This window comes from Diadema setosum, chromosome 10 (assembly GCF_964275005.1).
Source record: "Diadema setosum chromosome 10, eeDiaSeto1, whole genome shotgun sequence".
Taxonomy (NCBI): Eukaryota; Metazoa; Echinodermata; class Echinoidea; order Diadematoida; family Diadematidae; genus Diadema; species Diadema setosum.
In genome coordinates this window covers 29,682,236-29,698,379 of record NC_092694.1, presented here as the reverse complement: position 1 = coordinate 29,698,379, position 16,144 = coordinate 29,682,236, and the positions used below count along the sequence as shown (strand labels likewise).

Here is a 16,144-nt window from a genome sequence, read left to right as displayed (position 1 = left end):
ACATGCAAACAGTCAACCATACAGACAGACACAGAACATAAAGGCGAACAGATAGAGAGAAACAAAAGTGATAAGAGTGGAGGAGGACTCTGCACAAACCTTGTGCTCAGAGGCCTGCTGGTTGAGTGGCCGGGACTCCTCGCTGATTGGCTGCTCGGATCCGAGATGCCTCTCGATGTCCGACACCCAGTCCAGGAGATCGACATTGGCGTTCAGTGCATCATCGTACATCTTCCTCACACGCATCTGGTGGTGGATTAATAAAAAAAAAAGATACCAAGGTACATTGTACAAATGAATTCTCATTTAAAAAAGAAATAATTTGCGAGTGTTTACAGAGTAATTATAGTTACTGTACGCAGGAAAAGGCACAGACCAAAAACATAACAAATGGTTGTTTCCAATACTAGTACCTGACTCACTTTGCTAAGGCAAGTTTGTGTGAAATCAATTGTCTCTGTTTAGCAAACTTACACTGAATTCTTGAACTCACCTACTGTGTGAACTATGAGTATGCACCACACAGTTGCAGTTTCAAGAAATCTAAGCTTTTTGCAAATAGCTGAAGCCAGACTTACTCCAAGATATCAACGATGCAAGTGCATAGATTCAATTTTTTCACGGCGACAAGACTGCCTTTTTTTTATTGTACAGTGGCTCAAAGTGGTGCCTTTTAATGTGTCACTGAAAAAGAAAAAAAATACATGTAATCATTGTATGTTCCCAAACCTCTTCGGATAGCTCCCACTCAAGCTTGTCGATGTTGGTCTTTGCATCATTGCTGATCTTCCCGGCCTTGTTCTCGACCGAGTCGAGGTAGGACCGCAGCTCGTCCGTCTTGTGCTGCAGCTCATCCTTCTGCTCCGGAAGGAGGCGCGGGGCGTTCTCCCGCCCGAACTGCTCACTCATGACGATCGTCTCCAGGACGACGGGCTTGTTGGCGTTGATTTTGGCCTGGAAGTCCTGCAAGATTGGCAACACAAGGAGGCAAAAACTTAAAGTGATAACTGAGCGTGATCACGACAATAACTAACCCTTTCACCAATAAATCACAGGAAAAACATAAGAAAATACACAAATCATTGTCAGCTACCATGTCACAGTAGCCTTAATTCATTACACTCTTGGAAACAATGTATTAATTTTATTCAAAGCAAGTTAACTCCGTTCTTGTCAATTTGAGATATCTATAATCAAACATGCTAAGAAAGAAAGAAAATATTTCAATGATATTATTTCAAGAATATTCCTTGCTATGCCACAAGTGAGGTACAATAAATTGTATCATTGGAAAGTTTTTATTTTGCTCTATCTGATGATGCATTTACTTTAAAATTTTTAACATGGTGCTTAAGCCATTTTGCGGTCAAACTCTTCCTATTTAGTCCAGTTATATTTTCATCCAAAGATTCACAACTGTGATCTTTTTCATACCTACATTCTTTACATTGATTTTGCTACAAAATAGTGCAGAGTAAAATGATGTAATGTGGGACCAGGACTAACGTTAAACTTGTCGGCCTCCCGCTTGAGCTGGTCCAGGTCTCGGCTGGTCGGCTTCAGCTTCATCATCTTGCTGTCGTTGTTGGCACACCAGTCGAGATGGTCATTGACGTCGCCGAGGCGGTCGAGGTAGAGGCGGGCGAGGTCGATGTCGTCCTTCCTGTCCTTGACGCGGACCTTGAGGGCGTCGTAGCGTCGGTTGACATCCCCGAGTTGGCGGCTGATGTCGCTCTCTGGAGGGTGACAAAAGAATTGAAGAATTCTGACTTGAAAATAATGTTGTGTCAAGAAACCATTCTTTTACGGTTTGTTGTTGAATATTTTTTTTTTACTTGTAATCTTTATTATACATTTGTACACTGCTAATGTTTTACAGGGTAAAATAAAAACTTTTCCTCACTTGACAGATATTATTTGTGGTCATACACTGTACACCACTGTTTATTTCAGTGGCAGAATCATCAAAAGCCTTTACACCATTATATAAAGTTTATAACAGATCCTTGAAATGACAATGTTTCTGTATCATACTGACATAATTTGTATTCTGATTTCATACAGATATGATAAGTTTAGGAAGTTTTGTTCAATATTTCTTCAATCTAAGTTATGCAGTGACATTCAGAGGTGGCGATTTAATGATTATTTCCGCAGCAACAAAGGTCATCAAGCTTGTTAGGTTAAAGATAATATAAAGTTTTGGTATTACCTCAAAAGTTTCCCTGAATTTCCTTGTCTTAGTTTGTGTTTCAGGTTAAAGTACCTTTCATATAACTAACACTGTGAGACTTACTCGCCCCAAAGTGCTCTCATGTCTTAGTAATCATTCAATAATGGTTTCGTACCAGAGCCGCCGCCGTACGGCGGCGGCGAGGTACTGTAGGTTAAAGTACCTTTCATATAACTAACACTGTGAGACTTACTCGCCCCAAAGTGCTCTCATGTCTTAGTAATCATTCAATAATGGTTTCGTACCAGAGCCGCCGCCGTACGGCGGCGGCGAGGTACTGTATACGCTATATATTTCGCGTGGGTTTTATTTTCGCGAATTTCGCGAGTCGGGAGCTATTCGCGAAATTAACAACACGCGAAAATATTACCTTCCAAAATGAATCCCTTGCCTTGACGATACGATCATTTTACGGCTTACCGAACAGACCATACTGGCTAAGCTTGTTTACGTAAATTTACATATAGCATGTCCACGTCTAACTACTAGAATCTCTAGTATACACAGCCCAGTCGCTGTGGTAGCATTCGTTGCTAATAAGTTGAAAATTCACACTTTCTTTGCCACTTCATATTTTCTCTGGTCCCCCAATCGCGAATTTAACCACTCGCGAAAATGTGTGACATCAGCAATTCGCGAAAATTTATGTACGTGAAAATTATAGCGTATACAGTAGTACACGTATTGTGCGAGATAACTGCGACCAGCAGCGTGCAGCCCCATACGCATACTGTGTAGCTAACTGCGACCAGCAGCCCCATACGCATAGCTAAATGGGGCTTCGCATTGTAGCTTACAGGATTATGACAGATTTAGTATCGCGGGTAAATAATATTTATATCAACTTAAAATCCAAAAATTTCTTCAATTTGAAGACTTACCAGTTAAGTTGAAGTATTGAAAACAGGCTTTGGGCAACGTTTGGTTTTGCCAATAGTCCCTTTCTGTTCGAATTGATGACTGAATGTGACTCGGTCGAGAGGACCTTGGGAGAGCTACACTGAATTGATGGCCAGCGCATGCGCACACAAACATCTTATCCGTTCATGGATTTGAAATTTGTTCGCATGTGATGTGTGCGTATGCGCTGGTCGTAGTAATCAGTGTACGTAGCTTTCCCAAGGTCCTCTCGACAGAGTCACATTCAGTCATCAATTCGAACAGAAAGGGACTATTGGCAGAACCAAACGTTGCCCAAAGCCTCTTTTCAAGACTTCAACTTCATTGGTAAGTCTTCAAATTAAAGAATTTTGTGGATTTTAAGTTGATATTTACGCGCGATACTAAATCTGTCATGATCCTGAATGCTACAATGCGAAGCCCCATTACGCTATTCGTATGGGGCTGCTGGTCGCTATGCGTATGGGGCTGCTGGTCGCAGTTAATTGCATGATTACTAAGAAATGAGAGCACTTTGGGGCGAGTAAGTCTCACAGTGTTAGTTATATGATAGATACTTTAACCTGAAACACGGAAATTCAGGGAAACTTTTGAGGTACCAAAACTTTTTATTATCTTTAAACTAAATGTGTGAATACAAAAGAGTATATTCATATTCTTTAGAATATGAGATTGTCTAAAAATGAATAGGAAAGCGTATATGCATGCATAACACAACAGTTGCCAAAAATCTTTATGTGTACAGTGTATAAGCTCTATCTCAGTGTATAAACTGCAACTGCAATCAGAATTGTTAACACAGCATCTTTAGCATTCTCCTAAATCTCATACCAGTACACACTCACAACAGAGTGAACCATAGCTGCAAATTGCCTGGTACTTAGTGAAATGACCAATATTAAAGAAAATAATGGGTGTAAGGTATAGTTTGACCATTGTGTCCGCGCAACTGACCGGTGTCATCCTTGTGGGGGGTCTGCTCCAGTGTGTCTTTGATCTGTTGCTGGACGATCTGGTCACCAGACAGACCGGTGCTCAGCTGCAGTGACTTGTAGTGTGGTGTGGTCTTGACCGGCGCCTCCAGCTCACGGAGAAGGGTCTCCAGTCCCGTGCCGACCTTGTTGAGTTCCTCGATGGCCGGCTGGTATGCTGCCACCTCCAGTTGGAAGGGCTGGAATTGCACGATATTGGCAAGATCAACTTTTTAGTTACAGTATTTCAGACACCCTCCATGATATAAAAACTCCCTTTTTGCATGTTATTCTATCTGTGTGCAGATGCTTAAATCTGTTGTAAACCTAACTCAAACATTCAATTAATCTGTAAGATTCATAACCTTAGTATCTGGATTAGCAAACAAAAAGGCAGGATAAATTTCGCCTGTTCAATTTTACATCTTTTTGCCATGTAGAAGGATTTATATGATAGTCATTCTTTTTTTGTTGTTGTTGTTGTCTTGAAACCTATATTAATGCATCATTCATTTTATGTGCAAATTGTGAAAAAGATGGATTTTGCTGGTTCAACTCAAAGTCTCCTTTTCCACATCCCTGATCTTTGGAATATCTAAAATACTCCAGGCACAAAATCCCTCTTATGCTGATCAAAATCGAGAGGCAGCTATGAATCTTGTCTACGTTTGTACAGATGAAACTGCTGCACATGTTATGATCCTTCAACATTTTGAGAGGGCAACTGATTTTTTTTTTCTGCTTCAAAATTTAATCATAACTTGTGAGCAAGAAAAGAGGGCTATCCTACTACCAACTTTATCATACGGTTAAATAAGAACGAGAGTCAGAGAAAATTACAATGTATACATAAAAAAAAAGCCCCAAATTCCATGGAGACTGACCTTGAGCTCCTTCTCCTGTCGGTCGATGACCCTGGTATCCATGGCGATGGGCTGAAGCTGGCTGAGCTGCCTCTCCTTGGTGGTGATCCAGGTGTTGGTGTCACGGTAACCAGTGTTGTACTTGTTGGTGGCCTCCTGCTTCTGGGTCAGCTGCTTCTTCCTGTACAGGTCAAGGGTCAGAGGTCGCATCGAATTAAGATTTGAATTGTAAGTGGAACAAATGCAAATGTAAAGACACATGGTACTTGATGCATGAAAATATACACGTTCCTCTCCTACATGTATTCTCCCTCTTATCTCTACTTGCACCTTGTATACCTTGTAGGTACACTCTTTTTGTATCTTTGTCTTTTTTCTCATCTTCTGGCTAGCATTTGTCTTCATCTTCCTCATAATTTTCCTCATCTACATCAACATCTGTCCTTTCATTTTCTCCCTCATATCAATCTTCCATTTCCCTCCTCATTTTCCTCTCATCTTCTTCTTTGTATCACTCATTTATCCCCCTCCTCATTTTTCTCCTCTTCCTCTTCATCCTCATATCTCTCTTCATCTTCATTTTCATTTTCCTCATTTTCCTCCTGACCTTTCCTTGCATTTTTTTCCTCATGTCCCTCTTCCATCTTCCTCCTAAATTTCCTCATCTGCCTCCTCCTCTTCATCTTTCCTCTCACCTTCTTCCTTGTATCACTCTTCATCTTCTTCCTCATTTCTCCTCCTCATCTTCCTCCATATCCTTCATCTCATGTTCTCCCTCAGATCCCACTCCCAACTCCCTTTTTCATTTCCCTCCTCATTCTCCTCAACTAAGGCTCTCATCTCCACCCTCCCCTTCGTCCTCCCCTTCCCTGTCATCTCCCTCTTCTCCTCTTCCTCATCTTCCCTCTCATCTCATCTTCCTACGCCTCACCTGAGACTGAGGAGATCCTGGAGGTCCTTCCAGTTCTTGTCGACGTTGGCGAGGACGGCGTTGACATAGCTGGTGTCCTTGGCCTTGGTCTGGGTGACGATCTCCTCCCCGAGCTCGTGGACGAGCTTAAAGTTGGGTCTGTGAACGTCCAGTTGTGTGCTCAGGTCCTGGAAGGGAGGGCGGGAGAAAGGGGTAATGAATAACCTTTTTAATCTAAAAGACTGACAGTGCAGTCATCTTCTATTAACTAAAGGCTTGGCAGGGTGTCAGAAATTCATAATATTAATGCACCAGTGCATTTCCATCTACCATTGTATCTTTCTCTCTATGTTCAAGACATGGAGTATACAACGTTACATCTAAAATGGGACTTATCACAAATATTCCCTGTAAGAAAAGAACAGCTCCACAGACTACACAACATGCACTCTCCATATCAAAATGAATCTTCAATTCCAATGACATGTAAAGCATCTCTAACTCTTTGAAAGCATGCACATTTTTCTTTTTTAATTCTCTTTGAAAACACATATTGTACATTTCCATTGTGATTTTGAGTGGCACAAAACCCATTCTTACCACTTGTTTTCTCCGGATGAAATATATTTGACTAAAAATTACACAGAAAAAAAAAATGGTTGGCACACCATAACTTTGTAGGTAATGTACCTTCTTGACCATTAAAAGGGATAAAACTGCACATTGTCTCACATGGTATGCCGGGTCAGTGACGGAGGTTTGCCGATTGTTGTAGATGAGTGAATAATTACCAAAATATCACTTCAAATTCAATTTCTCTACAAATGAGTCAAGACTAAGCAGAACAAAGTATCTTTCCAGAGATCACTCACATTGAGTTTCTTGTTGAGCTGGTTCATGTCGGTTCTCATCAGGTCTCTGGCCTCGAGGGTCTCCAGCCCGGGGATCACAAAGTCCTCCAGTCGGTCAACCTCCCGCTCGAAGTCAGACAGCTTGCCACCAAGCTTGTGCAGCTCATCGCCATGCACCTGCGTGACGTCGTCGATCACGGCATAGCGCTGCTGGATGGAGTCCACCTTGGCCTGGATGTTGCGGGCCTCCTCCGGCTCGCTATTCAGGAGGACATCTTCAGCCGCCTTGACGACCGCCTCCACAGCGGGCTTGTGGCTGACGATGTCGCTGTTGATGACCTGGATATGACAGATCAAGATGCAGAAAAACTTAGCACCACTGTTTTACATACAATGTATTTCTAGATGTACAGTGTGCATGCTTTGTACATTGTATCTTTTCTTTCTGGGCCATGTGATATGAAAACTGAAGTGGGAGATTACGTGAATCCTACTTGTAGCACATGATTTAACGATGATTGTTGAAGATCTGGCTACTGTGATGAACTTCGCTAGTGATGTACAGTGTACTCATATAATAGAATGAGTATATTCCAGAAGTCACAGGAACAGTTAGGATTTACGTGTTGATATGCTCCTATGCCTGTAGATGATATTTGAGTCTTATAATTTGACTGTCATCTATGCTAATGCCATGTAACCATGGTAACATATTCCTCCTCTTCCTCCTCGTCCTCCTCCTCTCAACTCAACATTTGTTCCTCAGCACTGCTCTGAAGCAGCTCACAAGAACAGTGATGATGTATTTGTTGATAGGATCCAACACCTACAGATGATATATGAGACTTAGTGTATGATTTGACTGTCATCTATGCTAATGCTACAGTGTATGTAACCATGGTAACATATTCCTCTTCCTCCTCCTCCTCCTCCTCCTCTCAACTCAACACCTGTTCCTCAACTTTGATATGCAGTGGCTCACAAAAACAGCTGTTATGATTTATTTGTTGATAGGCTCCAATGCCAACAGATGATATTTGAGATTTATGATTTGATTGTCATCTATGCTAATGCCATGTAACCATGGTAACATATCCCTTCTCCTCCTCCTCCTCCTCCATCCTCCTCTCAACTCACCATCTGTTCCTCCACGTTGCTCTGCAGCGGCTCCTTCTTGGCGACGATGACAGTGCCACGGTCCATCTTGGTGACGTCGCGCTCGGCCTGGTCCAGCCAGCGCAAGAGGGCATCCAGGGAGCCGTGGAGGCCCTGGGCATTGGCGAGGGCGCCGTTCAACTTGTTGAGGAGGTCAGCGATGCGGGCCAGGAGTGCCTGGTAGCGTGCATCGCTCTCATCTAGGGTGGAAGCAGGAAAAGATGTTGAGGGTAAGTGATGATAACCCCAAAAAGATAAGGATGACCAAGATTGAGTGCAATTCTAACAATGTTGACAAGGTTCAAAAAGAGAGATACATGTAAGAAACCTTGTAACTGCCCTTGAGTCACAATTACCTGCCTTAGTTAAACTGAAATCTGAGATAATATCAACAGACAGTGCTTTGAAAAAAAAAAAAAAAAAAGAAGATAATCCAAACTATAAAACTAGTACTGTGTGATAAAAGTATCAACCACTTAAAACAAAATAAGATAACATTTTTTTTTTCTTCTGGCTAATGTCCGACAGATTGATGCAGGTTCTTGGCTCTCTGCTAGACTACCTAGACAGAGATTAAAAGCTCTTTGTCTGAAATCTCCTACAGTACATAAATCATAGCCATGTAAAATAAAGCAGAGGAAAATTGCTCAAGGTACTATCCTAGTTATGCACAATTCATTCATAACCCGCTGTCATCAGAGACTATCACAAGGACAATTGCCATTTAACAAAAATTACTTACCAGTGGTGTCATCGACCTCCGGCTTGAGTTCGGGCTGGGCATCGACGAGCTCGGCTCCCGTTGACTTGATCCTCTCCAAGTCACGGCCGTGGGAGATGACGTCATCGTTGAAGTCCTTCCACAGAAACAGAGAAGAGGAAACAGTAATTCGATTCAACATCATACATTGCGTCATTGGCATAATTGTCAGAGAGCAATGTATTGGTTTTTTGTTACGTTCAAGTGTACACTGTATGGGAGACAACTGAAAGCATTTAATCATCAAGATCTGTTGTAGGCTTATCAAATATATGAAAAAGAAAAAAGAATATGTTAATTACATTATTTTTGTACCTGAGAGGTTCGCAAAAACATTTGTAGTATATACATTTGATAATGGCTGTGTGCTGTGATGTAGATGCACAATCACAGACTTTTTCTTGATACAGGCATAAGCTGAGTATTTCTAATGTTCTTTTCTTACACAGCAGAAGAATCTACTTCAAATATCACTGCAATTTGTATCATTATATGACAGTTCAAAAAATTCTGATGAATAAGTATGTCTTTTCTTTTCTTTCTTTCTACATTGCTCATGTTAATTTGCACTAGTCATGTTTTGCTTTGTCCATTGTTGATTTGAGTCCACATATACAGATGGATCACTTATCAAAACTCCAAGACTCTTGACATCGAGACGTACCTTCACCCGGTCAATCTGCTTCATGATCGAGACCGGTTCCGTGCCAATGGGTTCTTTCTCCAGGGAAGCCAGCTTACGCTCGGCGTCACCGCACCACCCGTTGAAGCCATCCACGGCACTGTTGTACTTCTCGTGCCGCGTGACAAGGTCGTGGAGGCGCTCGCCGAGGGCGGTAGACTCGGTCTTGAGCGTGTCCATGCGGTCGTTGATGGTGGAGATGCGGTTGCGCATCACGTCGGGCTCGGGGTTCTCCTGGAAGTTGCGCGTGAACGTGCGTGGGAGGGCGGTGTTGCGGAAGTCTGCGAGCGTCTCCCGATAGGCCTGCATAGTTCAATAGAATTGTGCTCAGAGTGTTGATTTATTCATACAAATTTGTTCTGTTCTATGGCATAGCAATTGTGAAGAATACCATAAAACATGACATGCATGCAAGTACAAGAGAAATTCTTCATATTTGTACACATGTACATTGTATTTGTAGACATATTTTTAGGTGGGAGACTAAAGTTACTGATATTAAAACATTTACAAAAAGTACGATTTTCATCAAACAGTACATAAAGTGACCACTGCAGTTATTAAAATTCATAAAATCTATAATTTACATTGTACACTGCATATGTGCCTTGTGTATTGTAATAGGCATTGAACAATATCAAATCATAACTTTTTCAGGCAAGACATGTACAGTGTAACTGTACAGTCCCTGATACACATTCTTTTTCAAGAAACATGCTACACACTGCACAATGATGTCATGATATTTGACAGATGAAATCGTCTGTTGAGAATGAGAAGGGCGTTAAGTTATCTTGAACACTATGGGTTTTATGACAACTTGACGCCCTTATCATTCTCAACCGACGAAATGGAGTGTACAGTGAACATGCTTCATACACAAAGATTTAGAGTATTTGCATGACTTACGGTGTACAGTTGTACACCTTAAGATAACACAGGATAAGCAACATGCCCATAGATATGAATGAGACAGGGATTGGCAAGGGTACTGCTGTATTTTCATCAGAGACGTATTGTAGCACTAATGCTGCATTACCCAACTTGCCAGATGTCAAACTACAATTGTACATGACTGTACACTTTGCATGTGTGCATTCTCGCACGAGTAAAGACCGAGTATGTAAACTTATTGGAACACAAGTAACCAACACTGTTTGGTAAACCTAAACAAATATGTGTACCAATTCGACTAACATTACCACCACCCCACTTCTTTCTTGCCCATGTTTACTTGTTTGTTTGGTTTGGTTTTCACTACAGCATTCCAAGGCATGAATTTGTACACACACAGCAAAAACAAATCAACACCCCACCTCCATCCTTCCCCCCCCCCCAAAAAAAAAAAAAAAAAATGACAGAGGGCTTGACAGGAAAACTTTTGAAACATCCACAAGCAATGCTATACTGACACAATGAAATTCACACATTCATGCATAATTTGGCATGAAAAATTCCACAAATACATCTGGCACTACACTCTCATATTTCTATAAATCCCAGGGCCAGTCAATGATAAGTTTGTGTTTACTGACACGTATTTTAGAAAGTTTGTGTTTACTGACACGTATTTTAGAAAGTGTGCTCACACGGAGTCTGTATCAAGGTAAAGCCACAACAGTAGTTGTGGTAGTTGACTTTCTTCCTGGCATGCAAATACAATGTACATACATATGTAGCTGTGAAAGTACATGTACAGCAAGACACATCAATTTCATGCATCTTCAGTTGTATGATAAAATAGTCAAAAATCATTATCATCACCCTCTTCACTTAGCTGATATCATGCACACTCGCAACAAGAAAATGAAAAGAAATGAAGCAACACTAAGTCACAATGATAACAAATATAATTATTGTATTTGAATACCATTGTCAGTTCCCCCATATTCTGCAAAAAGATGGCAAAATGAAAAAAAAGGAGGAAACAGCTTGTAACAAGAATATAAAATTTGTCTAGTTTTGTGACAGGGAATTTACAGTGTAACATACTTCAACATCACACAACAGTAGAAAGATTTTGCTTCTCTGCCGTAGGGAGCTACGTACACTGTATAGAAATATTAAGTTGTTTTGATGCTGGTATGCTTCATATGTATCACTATTTTGATAATTTGTACACGCACTCACGTAAATGATTATCAGGATGTTTGACCCCTACACGTTGCATGAATAAACTTTTAATCATAACTTTAGGCACAGTAAGTTGTTCCAAATATTAAAGTACAAACTTAGTACACTTCATTTTTCAAAACATCATCGCACACTAAAGATGTCAGTACAGTATATAGGAAAGACTTGCTGTGTATCTTCCAATATCAATACTTCTTGTAAATCACATAAAAGGCTGGGATGCATTTGACTTCGGAATCTCTTATATTGGTACATGTAAGCTTAAAATGTGGCACTTTATCACATCAACCGTATTAAATCGGGAGATCATAAAGAGGAAGAAAAATGTGCGGAAAAATCTGACTTCTCATATATTGTAAGTTTCATTACTTTTAATCATTCTTTTAAAGCCTAGCATCAGGAGAATGCATATCTCCCAAAATTTTGAAATGATTATTTCTACATCATATGACTTTCTTGATGAAGGATCACAAATGATCAAGCTACCGTAACTATTAAACTGCCGTGATAAACACTTTCTACACTCACCTTGGCTTGGTCCTGGAAGGCCGCGCCCGTCTTGTTGATGAACTTGCGGTCGCCCTTCTGGTCGTTGATGTCCTCGGTGATGCCGCGGTGCTCGTCCAGCTGCGCCTTCAGCGTGGCGTAGTCTAGGCCAACGTTGGCCGCGAGGTCACCCACGCGCTGCTCGGACCGGCCCAGGAACGTCTCCAGCTCTTCCGTCTCCACCTCGAACTTCTTCACCTCCTCGAGAGCGGGCGCCAGCTGGTTGGTGCGGATGTAGGACTGGTTGAGGACAGTGTCGAAGCGGCCCTGCAGGTCGTCGCTGCCCGCCCGCAGCTTGGAGGCACTCTCCGGCGCGATGCGGTCGCCATACTGCTGCAGGAACTGCGCCACGTCCTGGGCACTGCGGGCCACCGGCTGCTGGCGCGACAAGATGTCCTCATGCAGCACCTTTTTTTTAAAGATGTGGGATAAACAAAAATATTTCATTGAAATGCAAAAGCAATGACAAGCATAATGTGAAGAGCTCTCAAAGACTAGCAAAGTGTGACATTGTAACCATTCATCACAACCGAAACTGGGTAGAAGCAACTTCATTGATTGCTAACAATGCTTAAATTCAGTTCCCACCAATTGCCCATAGCCTTGTGCAAGGATACCTTGTTTGGAACCAGCATTATGCCATAACAAAAGACTGTGACATCATTACTTCATTGAGATGCAGTGGAGCAAAACAATATCATTAACCACAGAGAGAGAGAGAAAAAAAAAGAAGAAATGTTTATCATATTAAAAATGTCCCGATGCTACAATTATTTTGTATGAACAGGTATCCAGCAACACATTATACGTAATGTTGATCTTAAAGGTAGCTCAGAGTCATGCACGTAATTTAGAGTAGAAATGTTAATTATTATTATGCAATTCTGTACATGGCCCTGCTTTTTACCTTGTGACTGTCCACCTGTTGTCCAAGGGGTCCGGACTGGTCACTCTGGGGCTGCTCTGACCCAAGGGCCTGCTCAGCCTCGCTGACCCAGTCCAGGAGTTCAACCATGGCCGTCAGCTTCTCACGCAGGAGGGTGTCGATGCGTTTCTATGGCGACACAAGAGGACATTCACGAGTTGATTTTTTTTTTCTTGAAGCATGCATGAAATAACTCTTCTTTGATACAGAATGCATAAAAAGTATGTACAATGTATATTGTATATCAAGTTACAATGTTATAATACATACACTTGTACACACTATTGTTTGTGCAATGTATTGGTTTGGGTGTGATCAATGACATCAGATCACACATTGCCGAGTAAATCAATAGTTAAAAAGAAGTGTAAATTTTCATTTGTCAAGAAAGCAATTAGAATGCGATGAATGTAAGTTTTCATTCATCAAGAAAGAAATTACATTTTGGTACAGTTGTCGAGAAAGCAATATTCGAATAGTAGGGCCTACAAGTTATTAGTCTGCGTTGGAATGACTTGATGAAAGATATTTCTTATTAAACTTGAAACCACATCAATTATGACACCAGACTTGTTTGAACATCTGACGGGGGGGGGGGGCATGTTACCAATCAGCTTACACCAAGGTCAGTACGTGGGACTACATACTGGGCAGAGAAAACCATGCACTTACCCTCTCCTCTTCCTCTTTCACTAGGTCATCCAGCGTCTGGGAGGCATCCCTCAGCCAGTCGTTGGAGTTGTTGTAGACCTGGTCGTAGCGAACCTTCAGCTTGTCCACTTTCTCCTCCAGTGGCTGGCGCTGCTCATCGGTCAGCTTGTCGCGGAAGCCGCGCTTGAAGTGCTCCGCCGAGCTGACCGTGTCGCTGATCTGTGGCTGCTTGGCTTGGACCTCTGTTTGTAGAGTCTACACATCAAACAAACAAAAAAAAAAAACCTTTAATAAAATTTAATAATGTCAGTGCTACTGCACTGTAAATGCAGAATTTTGCATCACATAAACCCCTTGGTGAAATCTGCATAAAAATTATCATTGGTAGGAGCTGTATAGAAGAACAGATACAATTTACACATGCATCACATCCCACACGTTTTTACCATCCACCCCTCCCCTGAAAATAAATATATAGATATTGAGATTGTTAGACTTTAGAAAAACAGCTTTTCATTTTCTTTTCTTTCCAATGACTTCTATTTACTTCCATTCAAGTGAAACAAAAATAAGGTACAGCTGTACATTGTACTCAATTTGGTTCAGTATAACCGTATAATGTAACAAAATCTATCATTGGTCACAAAAAAAAAAAGCAAGGCATTGAAATTTTGAGTTGATTTCTTTTTCTTGTTTTGCTGTTACCGCAAGCAGGGGTCAAGTATAACCTCAATATGATTTCATGAGGTTGATACATGCTCACGAAAAGTTGATATATTCGCATCAGTTTCAAATACATTTTGGATCTTGTTACCTTGAAGACTTCAATCTCCTCCCTGAGGGGCTCAATGGCCTGGCTCTTAGGCTTGCACTGGTCAAGCTTGGTCTGAGTGGCCTCCACCCAGTCAAGGGTAAGCTGGGCGTTATCCGTCTCCTCGTGGCAACGCTCGGCCACGTGCAGCTCGTCCAGGCAGTCGACCAGGCGCTTGCGCAGGTCGGCGTAGCGACGGTTGACGTCGTCGAGCTCACGCTGGACTGGAGTGTCATCTAGAGATGGATGGCAACACGATAGAAAACCAGGGACGGAGTTAGATTGATCATGCATGAACTCTAGCATCTACAGCGCAAACTCTTTGTCTTCATATGTGTATTGCTACTGATGGGGCCAGATACAACGTAGATACACAATCTATAGATACAAATGTACAATTGTATAGTGTGCTAAATAAAGAATAAAGCTGTACTGTGGAAAGGATTGCTTCAGAGAGAAAGTTCTGGCATCAAATTGGTAGACTGCAGGGTGTTAATCTAAGAAGAAAAAAAAAATGGGCTATTCTCCCAAAGAATCAGAAAGTTGTGTGATACTCAAATCAATCCTGAAATTAAATTTTATTGAAATTGAAATCTCTAAACTACAATATCAAGTCACTGGAAACAAAGTTAGATATACAGTGTACCTATTTGTTTGAATCTGCACAGAGGTTTGTCAAACAAGCTCAACGGCTACAAGGTCCTCTGACCCCACTCGTGATGCAGGCAACAACTTAAAAATACACTGTACTACCAGCTGTTTAGCTCTTACCAAGGTGGTGCCATAGTAACCATAATCACTGTCATAATGCAATTCTAGAGAGCGTTCTAAAAAGGGGGCTTTGAGCTTTAGCCCTTTCTGTGCCAGAGACTTTGGACAGTGTGTACATAGTACATCGCAATGGGGCTTTCTGTGCCAGTCAGCATTAAAAGCACACAAATGGTTAATCAGAATCCTCACCATCGACATGGGGCTCTGACTCCACCCGAGATGCGGGCACTGCCTCCAGACCCAGCTGGGTGGACCGGTAGAGGGGCTTGCAGGGCACCGGCTGGGCCACGCCTCTCTTGAGGGCATCCAGTGAGTCTCCGGTGCGGTTTAGGGTGGTGATGTTAGGCTCGTAGGCATCAACCTCTTCCAGGAATGGCTAGTACCAAGAAAATGGCAGGTCATGAAAACCAGCCTTTCGCAATACACCCAGTATCCCACATACATGTATACAGTCGTAGATGTGTACATTATGTCTATGAGAAGCCTCACTGCAACTTGTTCTATGAATACACATTTAGTTCTTTTGGCTTGTACAATGTACAGTATTTGTACATCTCGTATAGACACAGTGACTCTTGGTACTTTATAACACATGTAATATACTTTAAATTGGTTTTGTTGTTCACATATTGAAATTTACAACATTGTAACCAGTGTTTGGGGAAAAAAAAATATATCTATCTATATTTCTCTCTATACAATACATACAAAATTCCCGAACAAATACAAAAATGATTTCCTTTGAACTTTTCTTTTTAATATATAGATTGGCCCATGTCATTAGGAAGGGCTACCACAAGGGTTAACATAACCTTAATGGACTTTTTTTAATATCTACCCTAGATCTTGAATATATACATAACTAAATTATCGCAGCCACAATTCAAGACTCTGGGATTTACAAGTACAGTAAGCAGTTTACTTTACGTGTCACACGCTTTAAGATAGCAGAAGATACAGAAAGCATTCAAATTTGATTTAT

At 41.4% G+C, this 16,144-nt stretch overlaps 1 protein-coding gene across 1 annotated transcript in view; it reads right to left on the bottom strand.

Annotated features, from left to right (window-relative positions):
- The window catches only part of LOC140233928 (uncharacterized), a 219,178-nt gene that overhangs the window by 138,273 nt on the left and 64,761 nt on the right, over positions 1 to 16,144 (bottom strand). The window contains 15 exon segments of the mRNA XM_072314017.1: positions 100 to 246; positions 730 to 963; positions 1,507 to 1,736; positions 4,067 to 4,304; positions 4,989 to 5,148; positions 5,899 to 6,065; positions 6,750 to 7,067; positions 7,866 to 8,083; positions 8,626 to 8,740; positions 9,308 to 9,628; positions 11,987 to 12,412; positions 12,912 to 13,058; positions 13,602 to 13,835; positions 14,395 to 14,627; positions 15,352 to 15,538. Coding sequence (XP_072170118.1) covers positions 100 to 246; positions 730 to 963; positions 1,507 to 1,736; positions 4,067 to 4,304; positions 4,989 to 5,148; positions 5,899 to 6,065; positions 6,750 to 7,067; positions 7,866 to 8,083; positions 8,626 to 8,740; positions 9,308 to 9,628; positions 11,987 to 12,412; positions 12,912 to 13,058; positions 13,602 to 13,835; positions 14,395 to 14,627; positions 15,352 to 15,538 — 3,375 coding nt within the window.